At 39.2% G+C, this 12,008-nt stretch overlaps 1 protein-coding gene across 1 annotated transcript in view; it reads left to right on the top strand.

The window, feature by feature from the left end:
* GSAP (gamma-secretase activating protein) overlaps positions 1-12,008 on the top strand; it is a 44,798-nt gene that overhangs the window by 23,544 nt on the left and 9,246 nt on the right. Inside the window, exons 18-24 of the mRNA XM_021548336.2 lie at positions 378-460; positions 1,080-1,133; positions 4,861-4,986; positions 5,411-5,466; positions 5,875-5,906; positions 7,447-7,508; positions 8,973-9,068. Of these exons, the coding sequence (XP_021404011.2) occupies positions 378-460; positions 1,080-1,133; positions 4,861-4,986; positions 5,411-5,466; positions 5,875-5,906; positions 7,447-7,508; positions 8,973-9,068 (509 nt within the window). The remainder of the gene's footprint in view (positions 1-377; positions 461-1,079; positions 1,134-4,860; positions 4,987-5,410; positions 5,467-5,874; positions 5,907-7,446; positions 7,509-8,972; positions 9,069-12,008) is intronic.

The raw sequence follows: 12,008 nt of genomic DNA, 5'->3' as shown, positions 1-12,008 counted from the left end.
TCTCTGGAGGTTGTTTCCTCAGCTGGATTCTCCTCTAGCTCTAGCCAAACCATTTTTTTTCAAAAGGATTTGGCTTATCATGATGCTCTCTTCTAATAGGTAGTTTCTCAGTCTAGCCGGTGCAGAGTCTTTGTACAAAGGACCCCTGCAGTGCTGAGCTGTAGCCAAGCAGCTGACCCGGCCCTGCAGCCATCTGGACTTCTCTTCCTCCTTTTGTGCACAGAATGGGACCAGTTCCACGATGGAGGAAGCTGTTTCAGAGACAGCAGCAGGATTTGTCCCTAAAAAAGTGTCAGATAAGGAACAGTGAAGCCTACTCTTGTTGACAGATAGTTTATACAATCTTGCCCTTATAAATCTTTTTACATTACATTCAGCCTCCCTGTACTGCAGAATGTGTCCAGAAACTCAGAACCTGGATAAACTCCTGCCCTACACATCACTGGATGACTGGATTGGGGTAAGATAACAGCTGGTACTTTAATTAATAGCTAGAGGGTCTGGTTTTTATCCCTTAGTATAGCCTATAGCTTCTGTGTCTTACCTTTTCATAGATATGCTCCAAATTCATACCTTTATGCCTGTGCTGTTTGCCTGTTCTAGTTTGCCAAGTCTTACCCTTTGTGGTGTTTTCCATGAGTTAAATTTTTTGTCAACAAATAAAAGCATTTGCGAAACCAAGAACAGTTACTATAATTGAATGGATGGTTAAATGTCTCAGTTTCCATAATGAAGTATTAATTTATTCCTTATCATGTGAGGTTTATTGTGAATACAGAATACATTTAACCAGCAAAATCATGCAGTTATTTCTGGGACAAACAGAATCAGTAGAGTTAAGATTTACAAGTAAGCTTGCAGAAGTAAAATAACTTCCAGCAAGACTTTACAGTTAGAGCAAATATTGTCTTGATTTCTCTGCTGTGACAATGTTCTAATATGTTGCTTTTTTAAAAATAAGGACACAGTTTTGGCTAGCTAGTTAGTTTCCTGGAGGAAATGGGTGCTGGAGATTCATTTAGATGCCCCATGTTCTATGCTAAATTATAAGACTATAAGTAATTTATCTGTGTTCACAGGTTGTCCCTGGAGTAATATGTGCCACAGACATTATTTCTCTACCTGTGTTAGAGGTAAGTTGCAGTATAAAACCACATTTGTATTTGCAGATTAGTAGCTGCTTTTTTTGTGGGTTAGGGGTGTGCTACATATTAATGCAGCAGGGTCCCCACAGCCCTACCCAAAAATAGATGTAAACAGAAGATTGCTCTGTTGGAAATGATTTATGCATTTAAAATGCAATGATAAAATATCAGTTAATCAGCCTCAAAGGTGGTGGGGTTTTTTTCCCTTTCTGAAGACACCTCTATTCAACAGGGAGGATTATCCATTAATTAATTCTTGTTAATCAGGTTGATACCACTTCACTTTATGACTTTGGTAGCTGAAGGCAGAGGTGGCATAACAGACAAGTAGGATTTCTACATATGTCTACGTATGCCCACTTTGAGGGCTATTTCATTGTGCTGCCATTGGTGTGGATGGTTCGTGACCCTCTCACTTTGTTTTGTCCAGAGCATCCTGTGATAGCACTCATGTCAGGGCTTTGGCTACTAAATCTAGACAAATTCCTGCACAGCCTGGAAAGAGCAATGGGCTGTTTAGGGAGAGCACAGGTTGTTTGGGTAGGAAATGGTACTTTCCGTTGAAAACAATATGAATGATCCTTCATGTCTTCCCATTCCACTCCCTCAACTCCAGTTTAGAGAAATTCTTGAAATTTTCCTAAGCACTCCCATACAAAATCTGAAAGAGAATTTTAATAAGCAGTTGGTTGTGGAGAGCTAACAGGAAGCATGAGGAGTTTAGACACACCAGCAACACATAGGATTAGACTCTGAATACATTACAATGTTGTTCCATGTAGCTCTTTAAAGATGTACTTATAATTAGTCATAAAGCATCACTGTTTACAAAACCTTTTAAAAGTCAGTGAAATTGCCCACTGCTCTCTCACTCTGCAGCAGTGCATCACAGCTGTGCTGCACACATTCATAGGGTTGCTGTCAGGGAATTGGGCTTTGCATGGCTTTGCTTGGAAAGGCTGTCCTGAGAACTGGGACACCTGGGAAAATCAGATCTTGAGAACATTTGTGTGCAGCTAATCCCTGTAATTCACTGAGGTCAAAGTTAGCAGGACTTTAATTTGTCTGAGATTGAACCTCAAGCCCCTGGGGGCACATGCCTTTAGCAGCTATACTTCCTGATTGTGGAACTCATTTCCTATTTCTGTCTGAAACCTAAACAGATTGAAAAGGTCAGAGTTGAGCTAAAGACAAATATTTCCTGCCACTTTTGATGGCAAGTTGCTCTGACTTTTACATGAGGATAAAGATGCTAGGGCATAGGGTAAGGTTTAATGCTATGGCTGTTTTGTACCACACCAGTGCCACAAGCCCACCACAGCTTAAGTGGTCAGTTGGTGTTTCAGTTGGTGCATGTTGTTGGCATCAGGAGTCAGACCCTGGTCACAGATCTGGTTCTACAAGTGGTATTTCTGTTGCAGAGATTTTATGGCATGGTTAATTGTTACTTTGAGAACTTTCTGGAGTTCTCAAGTCCATGAGTTGTTGAGAGTTTTTAGAAGGGCTATGTCCATATTCACATTTAAAAATTGTGCTATTTGGGTATCAGGTGTTTTTATCACTAAAATCTTGTTCATCAAGATATACTGAGAAAGGGGGAACGGTTAGTCCAATTGTCCAAAAGCTCTACATAAGGATTGTGATTAATAAGTCTAATTTCCTCCCCTCTTTTTGAAGAACAAACCAAACTTGCAGTGTGCAAATAAGTTCAATTGGAAAGGAAGAAGGCAGGAAGAAGAAGGGAAATAAAGAAAATAGAAGATCCAGGGGAAGAGTGAAACTAAATAGTACAAGAAATTGTAAGAGCACCAGGAAGGAGTTTCTCCCTTGTGCTCTGCTGAACCCCTGGGGTGCAGAGTGATGTTTTACAACTCTCTCTGAATGCCATCACTGCTGGGGAGACACAGCACTACAGTTCAGAGATACACGGGCTTCTTGAAGGCAATTGTCACCCCACATCTTTTCCAAGGGGCTCTCTATCTTCAGTTAAAAACCCACTACTTATGAAAGGCTTCATGGGAGCTTTTTGAGTATTGCAAACTGGTAAGGCATTACTTTGACTTCTGGTAATACAATATCTTTTAAGTGTCATGCTTAGGTGTTAATTCTTGTCTCTCTAGAAATGTCTCCTAAATAAACACCTAAGATGAAAAAGCCTTCTTTTTAGTCTTTGCCCTGATGATCTGCAAGAAATAATAGAATTAACTAAAAAAGTCCTTTACATCAAACTTTAAGGTTTTTAATGAGATTTAATACAATGCATATTTTTGGGATTAAAAGCAGACAACACTCAAGCATACCACTTCCTGTTAGAGATTTCCTATATGAAAGAAAATTGCTGTCTTGCTTCCCCCTGCCACATACACAAGTTCAGTGTGGCCTGAACACAGTTCTGCAGTGGTAGTGCTGTTACATGGCTTGGTCACTAGATGATACCCTTATGCTGTATTTAATATTTCTCTGATTTCATATTGGTAACATTTAGACAACATTCTGCAGTAGTAGGTTGTAGATCTCATGAGTTAAGTCCAACAGAGTGAACATATGGTGCCATGTGTGATCCTAGTTTGCAGCTGCTAAATATAACTAATATGAAACAAAACCCAAGATTTATTTTCTCTGCTGCAGCTACAATAATAAAGTGACAATAGGCACTGGCAGCAAGAGGAAAGTGGCTGGCAGGATTGAGTCTTTGAAATTTATTTTCCTTGACAAATTATAGTTTATAGTAGGAAGTGGTTTCTTCCTTTTGAGGTTTTCTTTTAAGGTTATTGTTATTATAGGATAGTTGAGAGGAGAGAGCAAAATCCAGTATGTTAGTGCAAGTGGAGGAATTTTGTCAACTCAAAGCTTTCTTTATTCAAATGTTGTTACTGCAGTGTCTGTGTTGGGAGAGAATGTATATTAAGAGGGGCAAGAACAGCTTTTACCATCTCTTGTTTTTTAAAACTGTAAAAAATAATTGTCTTAATCTCATCTCTTCCTCAGCAATGCCCTCCATTGCATCTTGCTCCCCTTATAAACAGCAGCTTCAAATTTATATACCCAGTCCAAGAACTAGCTCAAGAAACTGATGTGATTTTGTTTAGATTTTGTTCCTCCTGTCTGTTCATAGTGAGTTTAGAACAATTTTAGCATTAGAGTAAAATACTTTAGAATTGCTATGGAAATTTTTAGATTTTGTTTATTTTCTAGGATGAAGCACTGTTACTTGAAGTTGGTAAATGGATGTTTGCAGTCTAAGTATTAATGAAGCTTGTAACTAGTGGCATTCTGCAGCTGTCATGGCCATGGTGGTATTCTTCTTTTTGGAACTATTAGAAACCTCAAATGGGATTTATTTGACAAAATGTAAACATTTACATCTAAGTTAGTAGCCTAAGGCTCTTTTTACAGTCAGAGGAAGTCTAGACAATATGGCCAGTGTAGTCTGTGGTGCAGTTCTTCCCATCTCAAACATGTAAATAGGTCAGATGAATTATGACCCAGAAATACTTGTTCCATTCCAGGCACCAAATCGTGACCTCAAGTCAAGTAAGTGCTACCACTGCCATCCCGTCAAGAGAAATTAGTTTTGGTGCTTTGGTTTAACTTTTTTTCAGTTAGATTGTTTTTACACTAATCACATGTCTTTGCAGTCACTTAGTGGGAGGGTGATAAGGTATTTCTTTAAGAGGGCAGTCTGTATTCATGCTTTCTCTGCAAAACTTTACAGTTCCAAAACTCCAAAGGCTTCTGGGAGAAACTCAACGCAAACTTGGAGAGTGTGAAGTATGCAGAGCCACACTTGCACTACCACAGTAACATGCTCAGGAGGGAATGGCGTAGCCTTTCAGAAGAGGTGAGTGGGAGGCATTGGAGCTGAGACACTGGAGCTCTCCAGAGCTGCCTCTGAAATGGGTGTTTTAAAGTCAAGCATAGATGAGTTGGCTTTTTTATTTTGAAGATAAATGAATGGGAATCTGATTATCCGAAGTGCAAAGACTTGCAGTCATTTCACCTAAGGTGATTGCCTGTGAGTTTTCTTCTCCTAAAACAATTCAAAAATTAAAGAAAAGCAGAGCTTGCTCTGTATTGTCACAAGGTTTACATGTGTGAAAGTGTGTGAGAGCATGGGCACTTGGAAGAAGGTGTGAGGCCCCACTGTGTTTTATTTCTATTCAAAGAGAAAACCAAATTCATTTCTTATCTTCATTCTGTTAGGGAGTATTTTATTTGATCTTATGTTTTGTTCATTTTGGGATTTTTCTTTGTTTACAAACCAGAGGGAGGAGAGAAGAACCACAGCATATTTGAGGAATATTTTTGAAAATGCCAAGAAGTACGTACTGGTTTGTATTATATTTACCCATTCATATTTTGCACAAGTATGTTGGAGGAATTAATGTGCCATTGAATTAGTTGATTAGGTATCTGATTAGATATCTTTAAAGAAGATTATCCTGATGAAAATCCGTTATTGGAATCCTTTAATCACTACAGCATTATCTGAAATACAGGCCTCTAGAGCTAGGAAATTTATGGTAAATGTGAAGTTATTCTCATGCAGCCTAGACAGACAGAATTTTTTAAATGCTATCGAGCATTACTACATTTTGTCTCATATACTGTTCTTAGATGCCTTTAGCCATCTTTGAGAGATCAAAAGCTCATTTAAGTTTTTAGTGATGTTATGAAAGCCTTTAGAGTATTGCATATGGAACACACTGATTTTGGTTTCAAACCCTAGGGTGCTTTCTCATCTGGACACTTGGGACTCTGGTAAGTGAAACGTTTCTTGATATAGGCCTTAGCTGTAAGATTTAGGTTTATTAGAACATTTCCATCCACCTGTTGTTTGCTAAAAATCAGTTGCTATGTGTGTTTTCGGCACAGAAGAGTTTGAGGATTTAAGATGAGAAGAAAACTTTCATTTACTGACTGTGAAATGTTTGAAAATAAAGTCCCTAGTTCATATTGGATCTAACAACATAAGCAGCAAAATTTGGTCTGCTAAAGGACATCTTCTTCAGGATTTTTCTTGTGGAGCAGAGTATCAATGACACACCATGTTAATGTTGAGTCTTGTCCACTTGTAGCTGCCTTTGCAATATCAGAACTTGTGCAAGAGATTAGGGCTGGTGAAAAAACATGTTGTAGAGAGAGCAGGTGTAATGAATTTCCTTAGGCCAGAAACACTTGAGATTTTCTGGTGCTCAGTTCCTCTGTTACAAATAAGCTGAATTTAGTGGTGCATTATGTTCCTGCTGTTCACACATCAGTGCCTTCTATGTGCCCTGCCAGTGTGTGCTGTGACATGATGCTCATGTAAATGCTGCTCGGTCCTTTTATTACCAAGAATTTTCAGTGTACCCATTTCCAGCCCCTAACAGCAGTCATCTGTGTCACTGCTAGTTATTGCAATGGGCTCTGACTTTGAGAGACTTTGTATCAACTCTGTGAACCTCAGCTTTGTGTTTTCAAAGGTGCTTATTGATAAAGAAGTCAGATGTTTAACTGTGACTAGATAATTTCTAAATAGCTGCCATCCAATAACAAGCATCTATGTAGTGTTTCTCTGTAGATTTGTCCTTGAGTCCTTTAAAATCAAGCAGCAGTGCTCTTTGTTCTGCTAAGTGGTGGTGTAAATGTATTTGAAGGTGAGCAAAAATAGCTGAAAATTTTGAAAGAGTTCAGCACTTGGTTCCATAAAATCTTGAGTTGTTTTAATCTCTTATCATGAAATAGAAGATTGGTTTTCCTCCTTCATTTTAGTAGACAGGAAGCACTGATTAGAAAATACAGGTTATTAATTTCAGTAGACACTGTTATCTCCTTCCATTTAGTTAGAGAAGTTGTGTTCTTTTTGTAGTGGTCTGCAAATCTGAGTAACAGAAGCAGCCAGACCATTGGAGAGAATCAGTGGGAGGTGATTCCTTGAACTGTTTACTTTTTGTTTAGCCATTTTCTTGGAAAACCCATGTGGCTGCTAGAGTTTGTTTTTTTGTAAATGACAGGATCTAAGTAACACATTGGCACTGGTGTTACCAGAAGGTTCTTTCTGCTCTTTGCTCTTGAGTCACCACACTGTGGTAACTCTTACTTAAATATCAAAGAGAAGAAGAAGTGGATGGCAAAGGGTTATTTTCCATTTTTTAGTTCTCTTATTCAGTCTGTGGTTCTTCAGTGTCTTAGTTCTGTAGCTGAGTAGGTCAAACCACAGCTTCTGTTTGCTTGTCTGCTCCTAAGTACTTTTGAAGCTAGTTGAATTCTTGTGATATTTCTGTAATGCCATGAATGATTGTTGCTCTGCTTGTTTCAGAGACGAGGCTGGTCCCTCTCTTTGAAGAGGAGGATTATCAGCAGCAGTTGCTCATGGGACTGGTATGTGCTTTTGTCAGTGTGCACTAGAGGACGCACAGGCTCCATCCACAGATGTGTAAAGAGTGACCTTCCAAGTTCCAGTGCTGAATGGAAGCTCACTCAGGGTAGCTATTGGGCAAACATGGCATTTCCTAAGTTTTACATTTCATCGTCATGATATCATCTTAGCAGGTCATTGTAAGGCATAGGGGAAAAACAGCAATAGAAAGTTGATTTGTCAAAATTCTTTTTCCCAATATAACTTTGGCTGGAAACCAGGAGGTCATCTTAATCTGTCAGTTACTTTTGGACTACATGTAAGTGAATTCCTCCCCCTCCATTCTCTCAATTTGATGAACAGAGATCTTATTGCTCCTCAATTTGACACCTTTTTTTACTGTTTCTTTTTCCTTCTACCTCACTTCTGAGACTGCTATGGCCATTCTGAGGTCCCTTCTTCTTTTCCACTGTTTTGGCCACTGATCTCCCTAAAGGATCTATCATCTATATGCTTCTGGGCAACAAATCCCTCCCTCCCTCCCTCCCTCTGTCTTAATACATATCTTATCTCTTATTCTCTTACTTTTAAAATAAGCTAACTCTTGAGCATGCACTAGAAAGTCTCAGCAGTGAAGAGCAGATCAACACTGTCCTGTCCACATCTAAGGCAAATTTCCTTCTTTTGCCTCTTGTTCTCTGAAGCTTCTCTACATTCCTTCCTCTCCATTTACTCAGACACATCCAAAAAGCAGGTCACTTTGTCTGTGCCTTCCTCATACCTGTATTACTTTCTTGACACACTGAGATTAGTCTACATATACGTTCGTTGAGACAGATTTTTATTTGCTCCAGCTTCCCTGTGAGTTTCTTAGTAATTCTCAGAGAAGAGCCAGCTTTTCTGGATTGAGTTGCAATCTGAAGCTACATGAGGTCAGCAAATATTTCAGAAAGGAGAGAGTAGGGAGTGGCATGGACTGTATGTTAACAAACACCCAACTTTAATGACTTCACAATTAATGTTTAACCTGAAATTTCTGTTACTCACTCTGGTTCTCAGGTTCTTGGCAACTACCACAAATTGTACTTGTGCTAGTTTTCTCTAAAATAAAATCTGTCAGGTTTATTTGTTTGTAATAAGTACTTATATTCTTAGAATTCAATGTTATATTTAAATACTTCTTTCACCCAGTTCCCTTGGCTTTGCACAGAGAGGTGTGAAAACTGTAAGCTTTTTCTTTTCAGTATCATGGAAAGTTCAACTTAGTATTCATTTTGCTGAATTTGCACCAAGTAACTATTTTGCATATTCACATCTGCTGATGAGTTTAGCAAGATTGTACAGTAGCTTGGGATCTCACTCTGGAGTTTTGCAATGGGGAAGCATTTTGTTGAGCCAATGCCTTTTGATCAGGCCCTGCACCTGCTGCAGCTTTTGTGTTTCTTTGAAGATGCCCAACGACAACAAATTGTTGGCTTTTCTTCTAGATGGTTGCACAGCTGAAGGATCACCTTATGAGACATCTGCAATATGTTGGAAAAAAGAAGATTGACCAAATAGTTTTGGATTACGTTGCAAACCTGGTTAGTTTGATTTCATAGTCACTATTGTGAGCAAGTTGACTATTTGTAGGATTGTAGGTCCTTGGGTGTGTGTACTAGTTGTATATAGCATGTATTTGGTGGGAAGAAATTGTTTTTAAGATATTTAAACATATTTTCAGCCTAATATTGTATAAATGGATAAAGAAAACTAATATTTAAATATAATTTTAAAAGTTCTACCAGTTACTCAGAATACGGAAGAAATTGTTCCATTTATAACTTGTGCAAATATGTTCTACTCCCAGAAATAAAATGAGAACTCATCCTGAAAGTTTAAAGCTGTTAGGTCCATTTGGTTTCTTGTAGAACACATTGCTGCAGGTCTTGAATAATGAAATTGCCACCTTTCATTATAAATATGAACAGAAAAACATGTCAGTACAATCTGACATGTGGGTAATCACCACCAGTCCTACATAGTGCCTTCAGTGGGCTATGTGTGTGACAGAAGACAGTTTTGCATGAAGAAATCTTTGTAAACTACTTTGCTTTCCAAATTCTTATTTTTCTGTCTTTCATCCTCTTAAGAGACCTTAAAAAAAAAAAAACCTACAAAAACCGTAACTGTTGTGCACAGAAGTTATGTATTTGGTTTTGCCTGTCTCAAGATCACATCCTTTAAGTGCAGAATGCAGAGTCCTCAAAAGCTTGCATGGCAACTGTAAATCCTGTTCTTGGTGCCAGTGTTCAGTAGAAACTCCCCACAGTGCTGTTTTCTAGGGATGAAAACCTTGGGAAACTTCCTTGAGGTCAGTGATGCCTGCATCTCCTCCAAAGTCCTGTATGAGTCAGTTGCTCTGTCAATGTCACAGTGTTCTCTGAACCCCTGCAGCCCCACTGCCGTTCCTGATGTTTCAGGCCTCACTTTGACAACTTCACAAGTTGTTTCACTGGTATATTGGCAGACTTCTATGTATATGTGTAGGAAAGAAACTGAAACTAGTAGTTGATTAAAATAGAAACAGTACAACATGAGCCAAAGCTTTGTACCTGAAAATGGTGCTGAAAAAACCCCAAGTGGAACATTTCTTCTCCGTTTATTCAATTTCTAATAACATTTTGTTCACTTTCAGTAAAAACTAAGATAAAAGTGTGAAAACATCTATTCAACCTTGATCTGCAAGGCTACATTATTGTAGACTAAATCTTGCAGAACAAATCTCAGCCCTTCATACAAGCAAACTCTCAGGATTAATTCTCTAAACTCAATTGACAGGCTTCCTCTTAGAAAAGCTATTATACATGAAGATAACACTTATAATCTAAAAATTGATTCTGCTTTCTGCTGGTGCATCTTAGGCACTGTTTGGAAATCTTTCGAAATTATTTCATTCTTAAACTTGTGTTTCCCCTCATCCTAATTAAAAATTCTTATGTCTCAAACCTTTCCACGTCCTAAATGTTTCAGTGTTCTTCAGGGGAATGAACTGATTAGAGTCTTCCCATAGTTCTCTGTAGCATCAGAGAGAGTAGCAGAGCTATTGAAACTAATGAAACAGGAAGAAGCTTGAAGTTTGTCTATTTGCTTTCATAAAATATTTTGCATTACATTCAGGAGCCCAGGAGTGGCTGAGATTACTCTGGTGTTTAGCCACTGTGTAAATCAATTGCAAAAGAAGTCAGAGGAGCCAAAACTTGGGAGCACTGAGAGTCTTTTATAAAACAACAGGCAAAGGCTGGTTGCTGTCAGAGAGCTGTGTGTTCTTGTATACAGAGAAGTAATGTGGGGAAGTGTGAATGACACATCTCAGTGGGAATTCCTTGTTTGCTGAGGAGCTCTGCAGAGTGTGCCTGGTTCACAGTCCATGTGGCACCTTTCCTGCAGTGGTTGTTGTATATCCACAGGCTCTCTCTCCTCTGCAATCACTTTACCTTAGCTTTGGTCCATATCTGTTTCACTCACTCCCTTTCATTTCAGTGAGGCAGGAAAGGGGAGAAATTACTTACAGAACCAGTGTGACATTTGCTGTCCTGACAGCAAGTGGAAGGGGAGGCAGGGTGAACAGGCAGGCAGCCTGTGGAACAGGAAACAGGCAGACCTGAATAAACTGCTGAAATTTCTCTGCAAGTCGCTGCAGTAGCTGCACGTTTTCTCCTGATGTCTGTGGCCAGCTGTCATCTGATGTAGGCTCAGCTTCAGAGGAACAGAAGACAGACACCATTTGGATTTGAGTTTTCCTCAGGAGGAGGAGGACTGTGTCATACTACTGCACAGGAGGGGATCTGAAAGACAGCAAGACCACGTCTCACTTCCTTTTCTCCTTTGCTCCTGGTTCTTTTCTTTGACTTTCTTTGTCTTTGAGGTCTTTCCTGTAGAAATAACCAAGGGAGCTGAGCACTTGTGGTTCCAAATTAGTTTAGGGGAACTTCAGTTTCCTTGGCACCATTGCCTGGAACTGTAGATGTTTCAAGACAAGGTGACAGCACTGTCAGCCAAGGCCCTTCTGCATGTGCTGTCTTGCTGATGGTCATGTGTTCTCTTGTTAGTTTAGACCACTCCAAGGGAAATGGCTTCATGTATGTGCCCCAAAAACTTGTTATTGTGTGTTTGTTATTCAGGGGAAAATGGCCTCCCCTGCTATGCGTGTAGCTCTTAACTTGGCTGCCCCAGACACCCACTGCTAACTTCAGACAGGAAGCTGCCTGTGCTCCTTCCATCAGACAGATAATGCTGCCTTTCTCTCATGCACATTATCTCATGTGTTAAATTCTGAAAAAAAGATTGAGATGTGGATTATCTTTCTGTATGTATTTTCAACAATGCCAAGGGTAGATGTTGATCTCCAAAGTGAGTTGTGCTGTTAGTGAGGGTGTCACATCACAAACATTCATGTATTTACGATGCAAGTATGTAGGGATAGCTTGGGTGATTATGATTTAAGAAGTTATTAAGCTTACTGTGTCCTGTGAAAGCTGTAC

Source organism: Lonchura striata, chromosome 5 (assembly GCF_046129695.1).
Source record: "Lonchura striata isolate bLonStr1 chromosome 5, bLonStr1.mat, whole genome shotgun sequence".
Classification (NCBI taxonomy): Eukaryota; Metazoa; Chordata; class Aves; order Passeriformes; family Estrildidae; genus Lonchura; species Lonchura striata.
Note: the sequence above shows the minus strand (reverse complement) of the source record. Positions and strands in the feature narration are given on the sequence as shown.